The sequence below is a fragment of the Chanodichthys erythropterus genome, chromosome 1 (genome assembly GCF_024489055.1).
Source record: "Chanodichthys erythropterus isolate Z2021 chromosome 1, ASM2448905v1, whole genome shotgun sequence".
Taxonomy (NCBI): Eukaryota; Metazoa; Chordata; class Actinopteri; order Cypriniformes; family Xenocyprididae; genus Chanodichthys; species Chanodichthys erythropterus.
This window is the reverse complement of record NC_090221.1, coordinates 2,283,027-2,305,246: the sequence shown is the minus strand read 5'-3', so window position 1 is coordinate 2,305,246 and position 22,220 is coordinate 2,283,027. Positions and strand designations below refer to the sequence as shown.

Here is a 22,220-nt window from a genome sequence, read left to right as displayed (position 1 = left end):
AGCATAATTTTTTTGTTTTGACTCAAGTCCCATTCGTTTGCATGGAGAGGGCAAGTTTTATGACCTGTACTGCATCCAGCCACCAGGGGGCGATCAAAGAGCCCACAGCTTCACTTTTCAGGACGTATGAGGCAAACCCTGGTGCAGTCCTAAGCGGGAATCTCAGGTTTCTAAAGGCAGCTGCAGTGACGCAACGACTTTATCAATCTGCGATTGGCTCTTTTACTTAGAAGGCGGGACGTATTCCGCCATATTACGCGTTGCAGTTCTTTATTTCAAAGACTATAGAATAACACAAGACGCATCGCTCAAATTGTTTTGAATGTGAGAAAGTGCAACGCGCAAAATGGCGGAATAAGTCCCGCCTTCTAAATAAGAACCAATCACCGATTGGTAAAGTCATCGCGTCACTGCAGCGGCCGTTAGAAGCTCCGGTTTCTATAGAAACAGTCAGACGCGCGCCTCCGAAATGAGGTACAAGAGACGCGCATTTAGGACTGCGCATGCGCATTAGCTTGATCCAGCCTGAAAAATACAGTTTTTTGTCACGATTTGAGCGTTTAGAAACAAAATGTATGAGACAGTTGTCAGATTTCATTGGTGATTTCAAATATGAAATTGAATCGAAAGCTTTGCAAACAGCTTTCAAAGATGGCCGCCGAGTGAAATGACTCGTCTTAAAGGAACACAAAATAGGCTTATTTTCCAACTCCCCTAGAGTTTTACCGTTTTCGAATCCATTCAGCCAATCTCTGGGTCTAGCGGTAGCACTTTTAGCATAGCTTAGCATAGTTTATTGAATCTGATTAGACCATTAGCATCTCGTTCAAAAATGACTAAAGCGTTTCGATATTTTTCACATTTAAAATGACTCTTCTGTACTTCGCATCATGTACTAAGACCGACGGAAAATTAAAAGTTGCAATTTTCTATGCGCTACGTAATATCATTGCGCCTGCTGCACTCATGGTACGGCAGCAAAGCTCCTTGATTATTACGCCGGAATGAGAGTATAGTTCCTAGCCATATCGGCCTAGAAAATTGCAACTTCCGTCGGTCTTAGTACACGATGTAACTACAGAAGAGTCAAGTTTTAAATTTGAAATATATCAAAACTCTTTGGTCATTTTTGAGCAGGATGCTAACGGTCTAATTGGATTCAATCAACTATGCTAAGCTATGCTAAAAGTGGTACCGCCAGACCCGGAGATCAGCTGAATGAATCGAAAACGGTAAAACTCAACTGTTTAACTCTAGGGGAGTTGAGCCTATTTTCAAAAAAAAGTGGAGTGTTCCTTTAAAGGGACTTTGTTTAGATATCTAGTCTATTTTGCTTTTCCTAACCACTATTTAAATAGATTTATTGCCAGAGCAATATAAAGTTTTATAAATGCACATAAACAATAAAGTAATGTCAACATAATTACATAAGCCTTTATATTTAAACACCTACACAAACACATACACCGACTGCCTCTATTATTCCCAACCGTTCCCAACATATTTGTTTACCTCCTCTCCCATACACTAGATGTCGCACTTGATCAGTGCTGCCACAGCGTTCCGCTGCAGAAGAAGACACTGAGAGATATTGCCAGAATGTATGAGAAATATATCCAGCTTCTGCACTGTTATTGCGACTGATGTTTGTTTTCATGAGAGGCCTCTGAGACGAGCAGTATGTCAGTGCACTTCGAGGAGAGGAGTGGCGTGATCCCGTGTGAAACCGCTTGGGGCTCCTGGTATCAGACTATGGAGGAGGTTTTCATCGAAGTCAATGTTCCTCCTGGAACTTCAGCCAAAGAGATCAAGTGTAACATCGAGAGCAAACACATAGAGCTTCGTGTAAAAGATCAACAGATCTTCAAGGTATGGATATGAGCATCGAGTCCTACTGGGAAGTCCGTATTTACGAGTTGGGAAGTCGTGTTTACGACGTCAGGTGCGTTCAGGATGGCGGTGTACATTTTAATTAACTACACAAAAATACAGAAAGGTGTTTGAAATCTAGAAAAAATGAAAAACAAATAATGTGCATCAGGTGTGTTTTGCTTTTTAAAGGGTTAGTTCACCAAAAATGAAAATAATGTCATTAATTGCTCACCCTCATGCCGTTTTACATCCGTTAATCTTCGGAACGCAAATTAAGATATTTTTGATGAAATCCGATGGCTCAGTGAGGCCTGCATAGGCAGCGATGACATTTCATCTCCCAAGAACCATTAATGTACCAAAAACATATTTAAATCATTTAAATATTAATATTATAAAGTGACGAGAATATTTTTGGTGCGCCAAAAAAACAAAATAACGACTTATATAGTGATAGCCGATTTCAAAACACTGCTTCAGGAAGCTTCGGGAGCGTTATGAATCTTTTGTGTTGAATCATGATTCGGATCGCGTGTCAAACCGCCAAACTACTGAAATCACGTGACTTTGGCGCTCCGAACAGCTGATTCGACACGCTGATTCATAACGCTCCGAAGCTTTATATTTGGCCGATAAATCTAAATCAAAACTTTTATATCATTTTTGAGAGCCTGATTACAAAAACAAAAGTCTCACCATTAAAAGCCATGTCCCAAACACACGATTACAATGTTCTCATTATAATATTATGTAGCTTATATGGCAGACTGTATTTTCCTTTTTTAAGTGATTGCAATCATATCTCAAGCAATTCAGAGCCATCATGGTGAACAGTGCACATCTGAAGGAAACATCCATTATTTATCAGCATTAATATATCAGCCAAATTTTCTTATCTGGCCGATAACATTAAAGATGAACATATATCGGCCAATACCAATATGGTGGCCGATATATCGTGCATCATTAGTGGTTTTGATAGTCAAACAGCCAAATGGTTTCTCAGAGAATGCAGCAAAAATCAAATGTGCTCTGTGAAATTAAAATGAAATTGGGATTAAAATCATTTTTAAAAATCTGTAATCGCAAACAACTGGAAAGGCATTGAAATAGTCATGGAAATTCATTGTTTCAGAATATGTGGTCCTGCCATAGGTAACTTGATTGGAGTGTAGGAGTATAGTTGTTTGTAAACTCTATGACTAGAAGGAATATTTTGTCGTTGGACGACTTCCTGTCATGTAAACACAATGCATTATCACATTTCAGCCTGGATAAGAAACATCCCACTGAGGTACAAGTTGCTAGTGATGCTGATGGAAACTGTCAGCTACTTCTAAATTTTAAATTCAGTTTTCTGTCGTCTCACAGGGGAAGCTGTTTGGATCTACAGTCAGCGATGAAGCAACGTGGACGTTAGGTAAGACTAAAAGCCATTTACATATTCATGTTAGAGTAAATAGTGCATGTATCTTACTTTAACTTAAAAAATATATCTCTGGAAAAATTTTGCCTTTGTTGTGCCATTCAGAGGACAAAAAATTGATCCAGATAGTTCTTATGAAGACGAACCGAGAGGCTGGGAACTGCTGGCAGTCTCTTCTGGAGGGAGAGTACGCGGCTGACCTATGGGTGCAGGATCAGATGCAGAGGAAGCTCACGCTGGAGAGGTTCCAGAGAGAGGTGCGGCACTATTTCACTGCACCCTGCTGGGCGCACACTTCAGTCATGTGTACTTGAAGGTCAACCTCCTGAATTAAAACATTTAAAAAAAAAGTCAAACTACATTTCAAAAGTTTGGTGTCGGTAAGATTTTAGAGAAAAAAAAGGTTCTTAGGGGCCGTTTACACGACACCGTTTCCAACACATTTTATATGTCTTGGCCATTCATTTTCTTGACAACGGTGTTTTGGGGTAGCCTGGTAATACCAGACTCTGCTACTTCACTTTGCTTCGTAGACAGAGTCTGGAATGGCATAATAGAGAAGTGTTTTCTCTCTCGCCAGTAAGCCAATCAGATACGTTTAGTTATGACGTATGTTATGTGCCTGTACAGCCGCATCGAAGCACAGACATCATGCATCGAACTCAAATCTATGATTGAACTTCCACTGTAAACCTGTTGTAAACACATGATAAAACAAATGTTTATCAAACACTCTTCTTGTTCTGGCTTCAGTTTGAAAAAGAGTTGAATGTTCTCCATAACAGAGCGAATTGCATCCCGTGTCTCGTTTCCCATTTCCGCGGTCGGAATGTAAAACTCGGCGCTTAGCATCTACGTCACGACTCTCAGCCCGCCCTCTGTTCGTTGATTGGCCCGGCTGTTTCCAGACCGGTGGTAAACAGAAAGCTCTGACGCTGTCTCAGACTGAGTACAGAAGCGAAATGAAATTGAGCGGAAGTAGGAAGTCTGACGTAGTCAGGCTAGTTTTGGGGGCCTGAAAATGCAAACTTTTGAAAGTGGGTTTCGAAGTGCAAGTAATTGAAAACTATACCGTTGTCTCCATGTAAACTACGAAAACACAAAACGGTGACGCCACGCGCATGTGTGTTATGTGTTCAGTCTATAAGTGTTTCTTTACAAAGTGACATCGCCATCTACTGGCCTGGCGTGAATAATGCAGCGTTTTTAAATGTTTTGAGGATCCATGTGGACAGAGATCGTTTTGACAATGTTTTTATCTGTACGTGAAAAACAAAGGAAAATGTTTAAGTTTTTAGTACATCTTTGTTGCATAAACGCACCTTTATCTTCACTAAAAATGTAATCTTTTGAAAATGGGTTTTGAAGTGCAAGTTTTTGAAAACTATACTGTTGTTGTCTCCGCGTAAACTACAAAAACACAAAGCGGTGACACCACGCGCATGCGTGTTACATGTTAAGTCTATAGGCGCATAGTGTTTCTTTACAAAGTGACATCGCCATCTACTGGCCTGGTGTGAGTAGACTTGTGCCGATATTCGGTAATGCAATAAATTGGGATAATGAATATGCACGATATTGTAATCGTCGGCACTTCAGAATACTGTAAATAATAATTTATTACCAATTATTATTTTTTTTATAAGGCATTTAAGAATACTTTACCCATCAATCGTATAAAATGCTTAACCACGCTGTATTCTGCGTCAAAAGGACACGCGCTCAGATGTAAACAATCCCAACGTGCACGAGAAGCACATGGCGGAACCAGTGAAGGAGACGAGCTGAATGAAAGTGCGTGTTCACTCTCTGACAGCAGAGGGCGCTGATGGAACAGCAGAAATGCAGCGGTTACCACGGAAACCGTGCAAACAAGTTAACTGCGCTAGTGAAGATTTTAAAATGCTTCAAACAGCCATTCATTTCAGTGTTGTTCAACACAGCACCAAATACTGAATACTTAAAAAAGACTTAAAAGAATATTTATTTTCAAACCTAAACATTTTTATATTTTAATCAAATGTTCTGATTATTTGTTATTGTTCAGTAAAACTTTGAAAACATACAGCTTCATTAGTTAACATGTTACTTCATTATCACTAAACTGAAAATAAAAATACTTATAAAGTATTAATTATTATTAATTAATGTTAATTTCTTAGTTACTATTTAATAACATTAGTAAAATCAAAATAACTTATTTAATGGACCTGAGATAAAACTAACAATGATCAGTTGTGTTTCTAAATTAAAATTAACAAAAAAAAAAAACACTTTCTGTAACAAATGTAGCTATTGCTCTTAGTTAATGCATTAAATAGAGTAAAGTGTATCTGTTGTTCTTTATAGCCTAATTCTTTTGCATTTTAATCTGTTTGAAAATTTCAGTTGTTTTTGTTTTATTACAAAAAGAGTTCTTAAACCTGTTAAAATATGACAAAAATAGTTTTGCAACTTATTTTAATATCGTGATAATACCGTATACCGTGATAAAAGCTTCATCAATTAATCGCAACATGAAAATTTGATACCGTCACATGCTTAGGTGTGAGTAATACAGCATTTTTAAATGTTTTTGCGGATACGTGTGGACGGAGATTGTTTTGGCAATGTTTTTGTCTCTATGCGAAAAACAGAAAGGAATATGTTTAAGTTTTTTAGTACATCTTTGTTGCGTAAACGTACCCTTATGTTCACGGTTCACCAAAAACAAACGTTTGAAAATGGTTTTCGAAATGCACGTTTTTCATAATGATACCATTATCATCTCAGTGTAAACTACAAAAACGTGAATTTGTGAAAACCATGACGCCATGTGCATGCGTGTTACTCGTTCAGTCTATCCACCTGTTTCCGCGGGGCGCTACTGTAAAAGAGAACATGGGTACAACTTCCAGTGAGGCGGCGGAAGCAGCATACCAATGGTATTTTGTGTGTTAATTAGCGAAGAGGCTAAGTGTTTTTTGGATCATTGTTTACTTTGTAAAGTTGCAAATCTTTATGAGAGATGTCGTTACGGTGCTCAGGGACAACATGTCAGTTTACTACATTAATATCACAATACAATAAACAGTTTTCGTGCCCTTAATTGCTCTTTACTTTACTGACCTTCCACAAAAGTGCTGCTGCATGACTAAAGCATCCTGACCCTGCAATACACGAACAACCCGCTGTCTGTACTTCACCGGTCACTGATGCACCAAAGCCTAACGTGTCGTGCGTGCCAGAGCCAGTCGCGTTTCCACAGTATGCGATGCTAAAGGCTACTTATGTTAACCATTGCAATAAATACACACGTTTATGGAAAATATCAGAGACTGCTTGAGGAAAGAAGACAATTCTTATATGATTATAATCGTGTATTTATTTGGTTTAATGTTTTATCTGTCATTGTTCAAATATTGATGCCGGAATCTTAAATCTTTAAGTAAAAAACAAACGTTCGCAATTTTGGATCGTTAAATCTTGAATGACTGTTAACTGTTGAATGAGTGTCACGTCCAGCTTGTTTACTTCGACCCGGAAGACGCTCCCACGTTTGACGCAAGGCCTCATGGGGCGTAGGAAACTTGTGGATAGGTGCGTAGTGTTTCTTTACAAAAATGACATCGCCATCTACTGGTCTGGTGTGAATAATACAGCGTTTTAAAATGTTTTTGCGTATACATGTGAACGGAGATCGTTAAAACACAAAGGAAAAACATTTGCATTTTTTTAGTACATTTTTGTTGTGTAAATTAATGTACCCTTATGCTAACCAAAAACGCAAACTTTTGAAAATGGGTTTCGAAATGCATGTTTTTGATTACGCAGAGATAACGTATCGATAACTACAAAAACGGAAATTTGTGAAAATGGTGATACCACGCGTACGTGTTCAATCTATAGATGCGTAGTGTTTCTTTACAAAGTGACATCGCCATCTACTGGCCTGGCGTGAAGAATGCAGCGTTTTAAAATGTTTTTGCAGATCCGTGTGAACGGAGATCATTTTGACGTTTTCTTCTGTATGCAAAAAACACAAAGGAAAAACATTTGCATTTTTTAGTACATTTTTGTTGTGTACATGTACCCTTATGCTAACCAAAACTGCAAACTTTTGAAAATGGGTTTCGAAATGCACATTTGATAACGATGCCATCATCTCAGTGTAAATTGTGAAAATGGTGATGCCATGTGTATTCAGTATATAGGTGCTTAGTGGTCCTTTACAAAGTGACATCGCCATCTACTGGCCTGGCATGAATAATGTTTGTTGCAGAAAAGATATACATTTTTGTGGAAACTGATGCATTTCTTTTGGATTATTTGCTGCATAAAGTCCAAAAGAAACAACATCTTTCTAAAAATACCTAACTTTGGATTAATTTAATGCATCTTTGCTGAAACGTTTGAACAGTAGCATATATCCATTTTATAATTTTCTTTCCCATCTGTTTCAAACAGAACCCTGGATTTGACTTCAGCGGGGCAGAGATCTCTGGGAATTTTCATGGTGGTGGACCAGATTTCTCCAACTTGAAATAAAAGGACTATTTGTTACTGCATTTGATGTGGTCTTACCAAATTGCATCAGTGAATTCCCCTCATGGAGAACATGTTCTCTTTTTTTTCCCTTTGGAGATATAGGGAGCATATCCCAACAATGTCCATCAATTGATAGAAAGCCATAGTCTAATCACAAGCAGCCTTTATGGTGGTTTTAATTTACAAATGCCAAGTTTTGTAATTGCCACCACAGTGGTTTTAGAAGACTGTTGACTCAGTTATCCTTTGAATTTCAATAAATAATGTTCAAGCACTTATTAAATGCCTCAAACACCACAAAACAAGCAAGGGTATTTCACATTTCAATACGTTTTTATTGAAAGGTTCAACTACATAAATTCTGCAAAATGCTGCTCTTGACTTCCAGATTAGAGCCAAAACAAAAGGAGCCACTTGCATTCAATTCAATCCATTTCAACAGTTTTATTTGTACCACTCAATTTGTTAAGTGTAACTTATACCAGGTATAAAACAAATGGTCATGGTTACATAAGTTTGTAGTATTAACCAAATGTAAAATAAGCTTCAGCCTGGTCAGTTAGTAATTAGTAGTTTTCTTCCTATTACAGGCATGTTATATAAAGTTAAAACCTGCATTTCCATCAACATCCAGATTTCATCATGCCACATTAGAAAGCAGAATGCCAAAAATAAAGAAAAAAAACCAAAAAAAAAAAAATCTCGTTTATCACCTTGGGTAGGAGTGTGCATTACAACAGCGGACAACCTAGGGTGGGAGTTAAGGGTTTTGGGCCTGATCTCTTGGTTCTGATGTTGTCGTGAATCTCAAAACCCTTCTCCCTCCTCTTCCACACAGTGGACTGAGGACCTAGGCGGTTCTATACTTCATTGCTTTAAACAACCAGCGATTCTTGCGCCGATTCAAATGAACATACTGTACATGTGCAAGCCTTACCAGTGAAACCCATCTGATAGACTTGCTCAAACCCACCCTTGACTAGTAATCAAGATTGAGCCAGTGCGGATGTGAAATAAATACAATCATTGCAGGTGTTAAAGAGAAACAAAGACTGAGGAAGGAATTAAAGTTAGCACAATTAGTGTTGGGTGCCCATAGCATAAATATTGAACCATTCACACGGTTTTCCATAGGACTGAATTAAGTTGTTCGGTTATGGGCGCACAACACTAACTGTCTTAACAAGCATATTCAGGAATCGTGGGTAGATGGGCAATCTTGTAGTAACTATGCTTGAGTTGTCTGGCGGTTCTACCCGAAATCATCCAACGCAGTCTCTGGCCATTTGGCTTCAGGCACTTGGTGGTGGCGTATTCAGCCAGGCATTTAGCAACAAGCTCCCTCACGCAAACCAGGTCTCCAGATTTAACCTGAAATGCAAAAGTCACAAAACCACCATTTACCTCCTAATGTTTAATTGAGATTTAAAAAAAAAAAAACAGACTTTTCTCTGGTGACATATGCAGGACTTCTCCAATCTTTTGCCTCCGCTTAATAACTTTTGTAATTTTAAGCATTAAATGGTTCAGTCAAGAACAGTGGGTGATTTTCAGTCTTTTGTTCTTTGATTAACATGACCGACAGCAGCAGGTTTATTAGGCTACTGTCACTTTAAGAGCTTAGGCAGGGATCAAATATACCGTTACACAACATGCGTTCTCTCAACTATTTACATTCCAAAACTGACCGCATTTACCTCAATACTCGCCAAGATGGGCATTTTGACAATTCTGTGTGTATTTGATTGTTTAAGCTCAATAAGCAACAAAAAGGAGCTCAATTTGGTACGAGATGCAGCTTTATGAGAGCGACACTTCTATAGATCAGCGGTTCGCATGTTTGGTGTGAGTGCGACACCTGTGGGAATGACTAAAATTATGCACAACACAAGCACTATACAACCAGAGCGAATGAGTGTGAGGCGGGTGTGTCAATTCATCGGAGAGAAGAGAGCGAATGCACAGTTGATACTGCAGAATAGTATTGGAGCAGTTTCAGATATTTCAGTATCAATGCATATTGAAATAATATTTTTGACAACACAACATCAGCCTGAATTTGGCACCATCCATTTGACGTAGGGTGTCGTGGCGATTCGTAAAGAATCGGCGTCTGGAAGAAAGAATCAGGAATCGTAGCGGACGACAACAGACACCGCGTATGCAATGCTTCATGACAGAAAAACTAGCATGTTTCATTTTGTTTTTCCCTTCATGGCGGGTTCTGTCACATCTGTGACATGGATCAATCGAGCACAGAATCTCTTCATTAGCGCATTTACAGAAGTCAGTCACTAGTTTCTCCTTATCAAATGACATCACGCTTGTCGTTAAAGGCGACAAGCAATGATTGGTCGGGACGCAGTGTGTAGTCCAACAGGTTTCTTGTCCATGACACAGATTTAGAAGTCCAACTGCATAATCTGACAGTGACCATCTTAACAGACTAAAATATTGTGTAGTCTGAACCTAGCATAACTGGTTGCGCAAAAACTCGCCCATTTCTCCACCCATTTTCCCAACCAAGTAAACCCTTTAAAGGATTGGTTCACTTCAGAATTAATTTCCTGATAATTTACTCCATGTCATCCAAGATGTTTATGCCTTTCTTCAGTCGAAAAACGAAGGTTTTTGAGGAAAACATTCCAGGATTTTTCTCCATATAGTGGACTTCACTGGGGTTCAACGGGTTGAAGGTCCAAATGTCAGTTTCAGTGCAGCTTCAAAGAGCTCTACATGATCCCAGACGAGGAATAAGAGTCTGATGTAGAGAAACCGCTCATTTTCTAGAATATAATTTATATACTTTAACCACAAATGCTTGTCTTGCACTGCTCTGATGCTCAAACATGCTTTCCAACATGATTACGTCATGCGTGGAGCATCACAGAGCAGTGCAAGACGAGCATTTGTGGTTAAAGTATATAAATTATATTTGTTTTTTAGAAAATGAGCGATGGTTTCTCTAGATAAGACTCTTATTCCTCGTCTGGTATCATTTAAAACCCTTTGAAGCTGCACTGAAACTGTAATTTTGAACTTCAACCATTTGGTGCCCATTGAAGTCCACTATAAAGGAGAATCCTCCTGTAATGTTTTCCTCAAAAACCTTCATTTCTTTTCAACTGAAGAAAGAAAAACATCTTGGATGACATGAGGGTGAGAAAAATCATCATGAAATTTTAATTCTGAACTGAACTAATCCTTTAAGCACAAGCCGTTTGTTGAAATCAGTAAATCTGCTTTAATCCAAGTAAACTCACAGACAAACTCTCCTGTAGTCCATCCAGAGCCTCTTTCAGAGCCGGAACTGGCTCACACTCGTGCCGATCCTCGATCTCCAGGGCCAGAAGGGACAAAGCAAGCAGTGAAGGCTGCAGGAACAGAATTATAGTCAAACTCCAAACATACTTCGTTTCGAAATCAAACTGCAGAACGGTCCAAAACCGCTTACCTTCATTTTAGTGAAAGTAAAGGAGCAATGGCAAGCCTTCAACTGAGCCTCAAGCCTCTCAATGTTCAGAATCCTCTTACTGAAAAGAAAGATTGGATTATTAAATGTATTAAATAATCAATCCTAAACTTTTGAATAGTAGTATACATAAAAAGTTGTGCCGCTCACCTTTCTGTGTCCACCTTCTCTTGAATGCAAGAGTGAAAGAATCTGAGGAAGTGAAGGGCAGTTGGAGCCTTGACCTTCCAATAGAGCTTTTCCAGAACGATCTTCTCCATCCTCATCATGTCATGCACCGTGAAGCGATTCTGACTGATCCTGATGAGGTCACTGGCCAAAGGAACATTCTTCTCTTCTTCTGAAGTCTTCACAGCGATGTAGAAGCAGCAGAGACCGACGCAGGACAGATGCTTGGGTTGAATCTGAAGAAAAATCACTCATCAGGGACTCATATTCAGAAGGTCAAATACGAAGATGCTATAATAAATTAGTCTGAAAAGCTCACACACCTTCACCACAGCCAGGAATCGATCGAGAAGGTTCACAGCGAGGGAGAAAGTCTCCGCACAGAAGCCAAAGAATCGTGTCAGGGAGAGAAGTTCTCGCACTTGAAAGTCTCTCAACTTGACGGTCATTCTTAGACCGTTATCCTGAGCAGACTCGATGACACGGAGTCCACTGAGTTTGGGCTGATATCTGGCCTCTTGGTCCAGAAGAGCTTTGAGCTGGACTGCGAAAGGCAAAGCCCCTGCTCCGGTAACCTGGTCAATCATCTGAAATTATAACACAAGGGTCAATGATGCAACAGGTCATTTTTTTGTCCAAAGGCCTTAATAATAATAATAATAAAACGAAGATATGACATCCAAAGTGTAAGGTAGTACAACTAGATCTCGTTTATTGAATCCAAAAGATTTTAAATTATATTTTCCTACAGATAAAAAGGTATTTTAAAAGATTTTGAAGTGTTAAAAAGGCCAATACAGCCATTTCATTTGTGATTAAAATATCTTAAAATGTAATAAATGTATATAATTTTTATTCTGGCATGATTTTATAACATCATATATCAACATAGTGCAAAATGGTGTTAAAATTATGTGTAGAAGTCGTTATTTTATTATGAGAAGATGTCCAGAAAAATGAATTTCATTGATGTCATTTGGAGTAACCAATATAAAGAGACAGTTTTGGATTGAGTCATGCGGTCAGTATCATGTGACAGGATGTGACATCATTCAGACACCTACAAAGGACCACATGGTCATGAAGCAAAGTAACGAACTCTCTCAACTATTTGAAAAATTCACGTTTTCACTTGATCATACGCATGTCCCGAAACATCAGGTCATTCGGTGCAACCGCTATAAAACATGGAAAATGTTGTAATATTTTAAAAACTTGTACTAAAGAAAATGTTTGATTGTCCTTTTGCTAGATATCAGCCCGTTAGTATTGTTTGAAAATATTGTCATTCAGTAAAACCAAAATTTTGGTTAAACTGAATGACTTTCTTGGGAACAAATTGTCGATCTTGTAAAAAAAAAAAAAAAAAGACAAAAAGCAGTGTTAATTGATTATAAAAACCACAATCTCATTGTCAACACTTAACTTCAAAAATCATTTAATCTCCATTATGTTTCTTTTTACCCCTTTAAAAACCTTATTTGTCAATGACCCATATTAAACTAAAGAACTATTAAAGGGTTAGTTCACGGAAAAGCAAAAACATTGTTAAAATAGTCATGTGACTGCAGTGGTTCAACCTTAATGTTATGAAGCGATGAGAATACTTTGTGCGCAAAAAGGAAAAAATACTTTATTCAACAAATTTGTCTGTCATTCTGCTATTCCGTTTTCATTGCAGTGCTTCCAGGTTCTGGACGTTGATCACGTGTGCAGTGTGACGCGGCGTTCGAACGTAAACACGGAAGCGCTGAACTGCGTTCACTACCGCAACTGCGTACGAGACGATTTTGCTTAAATTGCGCACAAAAGTATTCTTGTCACTTCATAACATTACGGTTAAACCACTGCGGTCACGTTGACGAGGTTACTACTTTTCTAGACCTTGAATGTGGTAATTTCGTTGTTTTCCTTTGAAGATTAAAAAAAAATATATATATTGATTTCATCAAATATATCTTAATTTCTGTTCCGAAGATGAACGAACATTTTAAGGGTTTGAAACGACATGAGGTAATTACAGAAAATTTATTTTTTGGGCCAACTAACACTTTAAAAGACAGCGAAATTGTTCAATGATTTTCCATATAACGTTAGACAAATTAACTATGGATGCAAACACACATGACCTTTGCACTACGATAAAGTGAATTATGTAATCAAGATACACCTTTTAGAGCATATGTAACAAGTGTTCCCAAAATCTCTAATTTCAGATTATTAAAATAAATGATTTCACACTGTTTTAAGGACACCAAGTGATAGTTAAGCTAAAACAAGTGTCCATCTTGAAAACGAGGGTCTGAATACATGCCCGGGCATGTCCCAGCTTATGAAACTGTCAAATCACTTCAATATATACACATAAACAACATACCCCAATCAATATTGCTCATGTTTACAATGTTTTCTTTATTTGCGTAGCGCAAATGGTGAAGAGCTCGAGACTAACGTACAGATTCATGGGTTTATTGTGCACGAGCAGCTGGTCATGTCCGGGCATGTCCGCTAACAAGCGCGTTCACGATGTTTACTCTCCATTGAAGCTTTTTAACAGTATTTGGCTGTTTCATTTGACTTTAGATTACACTTTAAATCAAAATATTAAACCGAACTTCATATATTTTACGTTTAGCGTACGAACATGGAGTATATTTTGTTGTTTTCGGGTGGTGGAGAACATTTGTAGGCCTGATCAACCATCAGCTCAAAAGAAACATCTAGAGCTTAACATTGAGAGTGATAATTACAAAACACAATCTGAAATATTAATAAATTAATTTATTGCTTACCTTTTGTTGTTTTGATGATCCGATTAAAAAAAAAAGTATATAAATCTTTGATTTTATGAAATAAAACACAAAATAAAGTTACTAAAAATAAAAGAAAGTTTAAAGTATGTAAGTTTAAAGCAAGATTACTTCTGCGCCTTGCACACCCCAACCCTTGGCGTCAGGCAGTGACGCGCACGCGTCTTCCATCTTATATACGCTGAGAAAGTCCATATCCAAACATAGGATCACCTTATTGGGCAGTGCTGACACAGAGCTCCGTCTTTCTGAATGCCTATTGGTCCGGGTTTGTCTGTGCGCTTTGACCACGCCCCCACAGACTGACAGAGGCGGGGTTTAGTCGCTTGTGAACTCATTGTGCTGCTGTGACTTGCAAAGCTCTAAAAACACACAGAATAGCGTTAAAGCGTTGAGAAAAAGACAAAAAATGTATTTAAAGTATTAAATCACCATCATAACTGCATGAAAAACCCTCAAAACATCAACATGAGCGCATTCATTCTTATTCAATAAATAAAAAATGAATGGATGATTAAAAACACATTAAGAAAAATACTGCTAAATAAAATTAAAGAATGATTACATTTGGTTTCATGAAAACACACACACACATATAGTCAGAAGTTTGGAAACATTACTATTTTTAATGTTTTTGAACAATATTATTTCATAATAAATACAGAAAAAGCAATAATATTGTGAAATATTATTGCAATTTAAAATGATGGTTTTCTATTTTAATATTCTTTAAAAAGCTGAATTTTCAGCAGCATTACTCCAGTCTTCAGTGTCACATGATCCTTCAGAAATCATTCTAATATGATGATTTATTATCAGTGTTGGAAACAGTTAATATTAACCTGTGATACTTTTTCCGGATTATTTGATGAATAAAAAGTTTAAAAATATCAGCATTTATTTAAAATAGAAATCTTTTGTAACAATATACACTACCGTTCAAAAGTTTGGGGTCGGTAATTTTTTTCTTTCTGTTTTTTTTTTAAAGAAATTAATACTTTTATTCAGCACGGATGTGTTAAATTGATAAAAAGTGATAGTAAAGATTTATATTGTTAGAAAAGATTTATATTTTGAATAAATGCTGTTCTTTTTAACCTTTTATTCATCAATGAATCCTAAAAAAAAGTATCACAGGTTCCAAAAAAAATTGTTTTCAACATTTATAATAACTGAGTATCAAATCAGCATATCAGAATGATTTCTGAAGGATCATGTGACACTGAAGACTGGAGTAATGATGCTGAAAATTCAGCTTTGATCACAGAAATAAATTACATTTAAGAGTGTTTTAAAATAGAAAACCATAATTTTAAATTGTAATAATATTTCACAATATTATTGTTTTTCTGTATTTATTATGATATAAATGCAGCCTTAATGAGACTTTGTTCAAAAACATTAAAAATAGTAATGTTTCCAAACTTTTGACTGGTATATATATATATATATATATATATATAAAGGCCTATATTATATTCAAACAAAACCCACCAAATTTGTCAATTCAATACCTCTTTCTATTCCTATTGTCTTTGAGACTTTTCACATCCTAGAATGTTCTAGAAGGTTCCAGGGGTTACAACATAAAACAACAACAACAACAACATAAAACAACAACAGTTAGCCAAAACAAACAAAACATCTGAACATAAATATGCACTGTGACTCTAATTGTCAAGCAAACAATCAAATACATAATAAAAGAAACACAAGTTACATAAACATAGTCTTAATTTATAAACACATGCTCCAAATTCACAGACAAAATATTCATATAAGATAAGTCAGCTGAAAAAGAAAACAAGAAATATGTGAATTAATTCATATCTGTATTGATATAAAATAAATTTACTAACTTGTATTGCTTAATGTTTCAGTACCAGAAGATGGCGCCAAACATAACTGCAAAAACCCTCACACCAAAAGCCAAGGATGAAATCGACATTTTCTGCATTTATATGCATCATACAAGCATGCTAAGATGTTTTAAAGCATTTCTTATAAACATGGATAATCCGACTGCCTCTTAACCCTCCTCACAGCTATTTCTAGAATTAGATGACATGACAGTCTGACAGCTCTGACAGCACTCGATTTATTCCCAGAGAGATCCCCCAGAGCCAAGGGTTAGACCGGCCTTTTTCACAAGCTTTCCCTAGAGATCCTTTTAACCCAGTGCCTAGTTACAAAACCAAGCTTTAGCGAGAAGGAGGGGTTTGTTGTCATTGTATGTGATGTGGAAGTCGGTCTAGCTTGTGGAGGAAAACGGCATTTGCTTTCTATCTCTTCACCTCGACAAACATTTTCATGCATATACGTACACCGATCAGGCATAACGTTATCTTAATATTGTGTTGATCCCCCTTTTGCTGACCCGTCGAGGCATGGACTCCTCTAGACCCCTGAAGGTGTGCATCTGTAGATGTTAGCAGCAGATCCTTTAAATCCTGTAAGTTGTGAGGTGGATCCTCCATGGATCGGACTTGTTTGTGATTGATTGGATTGAGATCTGGGGAATTTGGAGGCCAAGTCAACACCTCAAACTCAATATTGTGCTCCTCAAACCATTCCTGAAACATTTTTGCATAATTATTAGGGCTGGATACTGACACAATTTTCACAATTCGATTCAATTTGATTATTTTGGATGTAGTATTTCAGTTTCAGCACATGGCAAATTTTCTAGAGGAAAAAAATTTCTCAACTAATGCTGTAATCTACACATGAGAGTCAGCTGGTGCTACTATAATAATATTGAAGATTAAATTAACTTATTTATACAAACACTTAAATTACACTCAATGATGTTTTTATTATAGATAAAGTTTAGAATTACATAATCATATTTCTACTCCAATTCGTTTTTTTAAATATAAACATTTAAATCGCGGCTGATTTATTCAAACATGCATTAAATATTGAAGAACATTAAAAATTATAATGAATATGTAACGGTGCATAGCTATATTTCTCTTTCTAGAGTTCACTTTTCTAGCTGACTAATGAGTTTATGGTCACTGAATGTGTTTTTCTGAGGTAAATGTGACGTCACGTGACATTGAAGCTGTTTTATTGAGGTTGAAGCACTGATTGAGCGATTACACGAGACATGATACAGATTTCAGTAAGTTGTACTGTATATTTTAACATACCTTCAGATGTTCATGTTTATTTCGCTGTAACTGGTATTAAAGCGGAGGAGAGGATGATCACATGCTTCTCTTTAACTGAGGCGCTAAAGCGATCCGTCACGCCACATTAAACAGCGCCAAAACGACATTTATTTTTTGAATCTCATAATAAGATGGACGTCATTTGAAATCTGAGACTTTGCTTCATATCAAAAGTAACAAAGATTATTGCGATTTATTGGATGGGAGGAGCTACATATTCTGCTCATTCATCAACTGAAAACAGACTAGACTAATCGATTCTTGAGATTTAAGAATCGATATCAGTTCGTAAAAATGAGAATCGATTAAAATCGAGAAATCAATATTTTTTACCCAGCCCTAATAATTATAGGATCCTACTGTATTCTGCTCTTGGCTCGGTGTACTGTATCCTGCAGAGCACGGCTGATCAATATGCTTATCGGATGAAGGGCTGATTTGAGAATGCTTAATTGTTTCCTGCTGATTGAATATTCAGATATTTAAATAATCCTCTACTATAAAATGGGGCAGCACACTTTAAGCCCCCTGTTGCCTTGTTTGGGTGGCAAAGCAAGCATACTCACAGTCACAGCTTGAACAGGAGACCATACGAGAATCCTGCTGTTTGGAGCACATGGCTCATTATTGAGATTCATCTGTAGCCCTCTTTCTGCTGGAAAGCTTGGCAAAATGACATTAAGACTCCAGGCCATGGCTGAACTGAAAGTGCTTGACATAAACATGGCTGATCTGATTGCACCTGACAGTGTACATAGTGAGGGAAGCTAAGCAGGTACACCTGAGTGATTCTGGCCTTCCCAGCTGACAAGGAACGGCCTCAGAACTTTAGGTAATGCAAAGATATTTTCTTTTAAAGAATTTTCTGCAATAAACGGCTGGTAGGGACTACAACGAGATTCTTCCCAGGTTTGTGACATCACAAACCCTACAATTTACATAAACCACGCCCCCCACAACACACAACAAAGGGGGCGGGGCCATGTTGGGCTGCTTTAGAGAAGAGGAAGAGTTGTTGTAGAAGAGTGTTGTTGTCATACCGTCATTTTACGCCAAACTAGGGTCAATTCAACACAAAAGATGAACATGACGGCACATGCTAGTGGATGAGTTGAATCAACTCCACAGCAACTACATCAATTTATCCACTAACCATTCAGAAACGTCTAAAAGTTGTAACTTCTTCCTGAGTCTCTCCATCAGTGTCGACTCCGGTTTGAACAATGTAAGGCTGAACACTTTCCTCATTTTGGCTGCGTGAGATTCTCCAGCTTTGTTGTTGTTGAGCTGTTAAAGCTCCGCCCTCTTCTGGAGCAGCAGCTCATTTGCATTTAAAGGGACACACAAAATGGAGTGTTTTTGCTCACACCCAAATAGGGGCAAATTTAACAAGCTATAATAAATGATCTGTGGGGGATTTTGAGCTGAAACTTCACACACACATTCTGGAGACACCAGAGACTTATAGTACATCTGGTGAAAGGGGCGTTATTTAACAATGTTCTCAAAACGTTAGCACAAAAAATGTTAATATCCTTAATCATCCAATCAGATCAGACACTTTTAGAGTTGTAAATATGCACCACACTCCATGTCCAAATGTAAGGAAAGAGCCCTTTATAAATGCCCTAATTTCTTTTCGATGCACTTGGCTCCTAGATGACATTTAGAATATGGCATCATACTGTGAAGGATTTCCGAACATTTTCCGCTGATGTTGTTGCCATCCTGCAGCCGGAACGGAAGTCTAGCAGCACTCCTTTTTTCCAAAAGGGTGACAGGCCCCCCCGAGTGGAGTGTCATAGAGGCCGGCTCTGATCCGCACAGCAGGCAGTGCCAGCCATTCGCCAAGTGAAGGTCTGCTGTGTCAGCCTCAATCTGTCTCTCTGTCCTCGGCCGTGCCAACACACTGTCTGCCAGGTGCCATAATGCTACAGTATTGGAGCACACTTACTCCAGGCATCAGAGACAAACAGGAGCAGCCGACGAGAGCAAATAATAGGACTCACAAAGATTCACATGTCAATAGAATGAGAGAGAATGACACATATTGGCCCATATACAGTACATAAACAGAGACTAATACAGATGGGCTCGGACAAGAAGGATTTTTGTCTTTTTTGAAGCTGTGCACAGTATATTTATATATATATACACATACAGTGGGTACGGAAAGTATTCAGACCCCCTTAAATTTTTCACTCTTTGTTATATTGCAGCCATTTGCTAAAATCATTTAAGTTCATTTTTTTCCTCATTAATGTACACACAGCACCCCATATTGACAGAAAAACTGAATTGTTGACATTTTTGCAGATTTATTAAAAAAGAAAAACTGAAATATCACATGGTCCTAAGTATTCAGACCCTTTGCTCAGTATTTAGCAGAAGCACCCTTTTGATCTAATACAACCATGAGTCTTTTTGGGAAAGATGCAACAAGTTTTTCACACCTGGATTTGGGGATCCTCTGCCATTTCTCCTTGCAGATCCTCTCCAGTTCTGTCAGGTTGGATGGTAAACGTTGGTGGACAGCCATTTTTAGGTCTCTCCAGAGATGCTCAATTGGGTTTAAGTCAGGGCTCTGGCTGGGCCATTCAAGAACAGTCACGGAGTTGATGTGAAGCCACTCCTTCATTATTTTAGCTGTGTGCTTAGGGTCATTGTCTTGTTGGAAGGTAAACCTTCGGCCCAGTCTGAGGTCCTGAGCGCTCTGGAGAAGGATTTCGTCCTGGATATCCCTGTACTTGGCCGCATTCATCTTTCCCTCGATTGCAACCAGTCGTCCTGTCCCTGCAGCTGAAAAACACCCCCACAGCATGATGCTGCCGCCACCATGCTTCACTGTTGGGACTGTACTGGACAGGTGATGAGCAGTGCCTGGTTTTCTCCACATATACCGCTTACAATTAAGGCCAAAAAGTTCTATCTTGGTCTCATCAGACCAGAGAATCTTAATTCTCACCATCTTAGCAAACTCCACACGGGCTTTCATGTGTCTTGCACTGAGGAGAGGCTTCTGTCGGGCCACTCTGCCATAAAGCCCCGACTGGTGGAGGGCTGCAGTGATGGTTGACTTTCTACAACTTTCTCCCATGTCCCGACTGCATCTCTGGAGCTCAGCCACAGTGATCTTTGGGTTCTTCTTTACCTCTCTCACCAAGGCTCTTCTCTTCTCCAAGGTTTTTCTGTCAATATGGGGTGCTGTGTGAACATTAATGAGGGAAACTTAAATGATTTTAGCAAATGGCTGCAATATAACAAAGAGTGAAAAATTTAAGGGGGTCTGAATACTTTCCGTACCCACTGTATATATATATATATATATATATATATATATATATATATATATATATATATATACATACATACATATATGTCTAAAAACACTGAGTTACACAAAAACTACCCAAACACTGGGTTGTTACGTCTGACCCAGGATCTGGGTAACACAAAAACTACCCAAACGCTGGGTTGTTACGTCTGACCCAGGATCTGGGTAACACAAAAACTACCCAAACGCTGGGTTGTTACGTCTGACCCAGGATCTGGGCAACACAAAAACTACCCAAACGCTGGGTTGTTACGTCTGACCCAGGATCTGGGTAACACAAAAACTACCCAAACGCTGGGTTGTTACGTCTGACCCAGGATCTGGGTAACACAAAAACTACCCAAACGCTGGGTTGTTACGTCTGACCCAGGATCTGGGCAACACAAAAACTACCCAAACGCTGGGTTGTTACGTCTGACCCAGGATCTGGGTAACACAAAAACTACCCAAACGCTGGGTTGTTACGTCTGACCCAGGATCTGGGCAACACAAAAACTACCCAAACGCTGGGTTGTTACGTCTGACCCAGGATCTGGGTAACACAAAAACTACCCAAACGCTGGGTTGTTACGTCTGACCCAGGATCTGGGCAACACAAAAACTACCCAAACGCTGGGTTGTTACGTCTGACCCAGGATCTGGGTAACACAAAAACTACCCAAACACTGGGTTGTTACGTCTGACCCAGGATCTGGGTAACACAAAAACTACCCAAACGCTGGGTTGTTACGTCTGACCCAGGATCTGGGTAACACAAAAACTACCCAAACGCTGGGTTGTTACGTCTGACCCAGGATCTGGGTAACACAAAAACTACCCAAACGCTGGGTTGTTACGTCTGACCCAGGATCTGGGTAACACAAAAACTACCCAAACGCTGGGTTGTTACGTCTGACCCAGGATCTGGGTAACACAAAAACTACCCAAACGCTGGGTTGTTACGTCTGACCCAGGATCTGGGTAACACAAAAACTACCCAAACACTGGGTTGTTACGTCTGACCCAGGATCTGGGTAACACAAAAACTACCCAAACGCTGGGTTGTTACGTCTGACCCAGGATCTGGCTAACACAAAAACTACCCAAACGCTGGGTTGTTACGTCTGACCCAGGATCTGGCTAACACAAAAACTACCCAAACGCTGGGTTGTTACGTCTGACCCAGGATCTGGCTAACACAAAAACTACCCAAACGCTGGGTTGTTACGTCTGACCCAGGATCTGGGTAACGCAAAAACTACCCAAACACTGGCATGAAACTCAGCACCAGTCATTTCATCACATACCAAAAACATGTCTAATTATTTTTCAAGGTTAATAAAGATGCCGTTTGTAAGCACTAGAGCTTTGATTGTGTTATCAACATTAAAGTTCATCACTGAAATCTTCTTAAATGAATTTCTGTTGATTGGATTTGCTGCTCAATTAAAACGGA

General features: G+C 38.5%; 2 protein-coding genes across 2 annotated transcripts; one reads left to right on the top strand and one right to left on the bottom strand.

Moving 5' to 3' along the window:
* Window positions 1–1,539: 1,539 nt before the first annotated feature.
* On the top strand, window positions 1,540–8,004 carry nudcd2 (NudC domain containing 2). Its single transcript, XM_067384990.1, has 4 exons — window positions 1,540–1,869; window positions 3,244–3,292; window positions 3,404–3,555; window positions 7,745–8,004. The coding sequence occupies exons 1-4, from the start codon at window positions 1,681–1,683 to the stop codon at window positions 7,823–7,825; spliced, it is 471 nt and encodes a 156-aa protein (XP_067241091.1). The 5' UTR covers window positions 1,540–1,680; the 3' UTR covers window positions 7,826–8,004.
* Window positions 8,005–8,202: 198 nt separating this feature from the next.
* Window positions 8,203–14,436, bottom strand: ccng1 (cyclin G1). The gene is made up of 6 exons (XM_067384989.1): window positions 14,258–14,436; window positions 11,789–12,052; window positions 11,448–11,701; window positions 11,280–11,358; window positions 11,089–11,199; window positions 8,203–9,196 (listed from the first exon to the last, which is right to left on the bottom strand). Exons 2-6 carry the CDS (start codon window positions 12,050–12,052, stop codon window positions 9,005–9,007), a joined length of 900 nt encoding a protein of 299 aa, XP_067241090.1. The 5' UTR covers window positions 14,258–14,436; the 3' UTR covers window positions 8,203–9,004.
* Between the last annotated feature and the right edge of the window lie 7,784 nt (window positions 14,437–22,220).

Bases quoted from the DNA above. Each gene is read 5' to 3' on its own strand.
- ccng1 (XM_067384989.1), bottom strand. From the start codon at position 12,052: ATGATTGACCAGGTTACCGGAGCAGGGGCTTTGCCTTTCGCAGTCCAG. The intron at 11,702-11,788 runs GTGTGTGAGCTT...ATTTTTCTTCAG, and splicing joins GATTCCTGGCTGTGGTGAAG to ATTCAACCCAAGCATCTGTC. The intron at 9,197-11,088 runs GTGAGTTTACTT...TTTGCATTTCAG, and splicing joins GACTACAGGAGAGTTTGTCT to GTTAAATCTGGAGACCTGGT.
- nudcd2 (XM_067384990.1), top strand. From the start codon at position 1,681: ATGTCAGTGCACTTCGAGGAGAGGAGTGGCGTGATCCCGTGTGAAACC. The intron at 3,293-3,403 runs GTAAGACTAAAA...TGTGCCATTCAG, and splicing joins TGAAGCAACGTGGACGTTAG to AGGACAAAAAATTGATCCAG. The intron at 3,556-7,744 runs GTGCGGCACTAT...TGTTTCAAACAG, and splicing joins TGGAGAGGTTCCAGAGAGAG to AACCCTGGATTTGACTTCAG.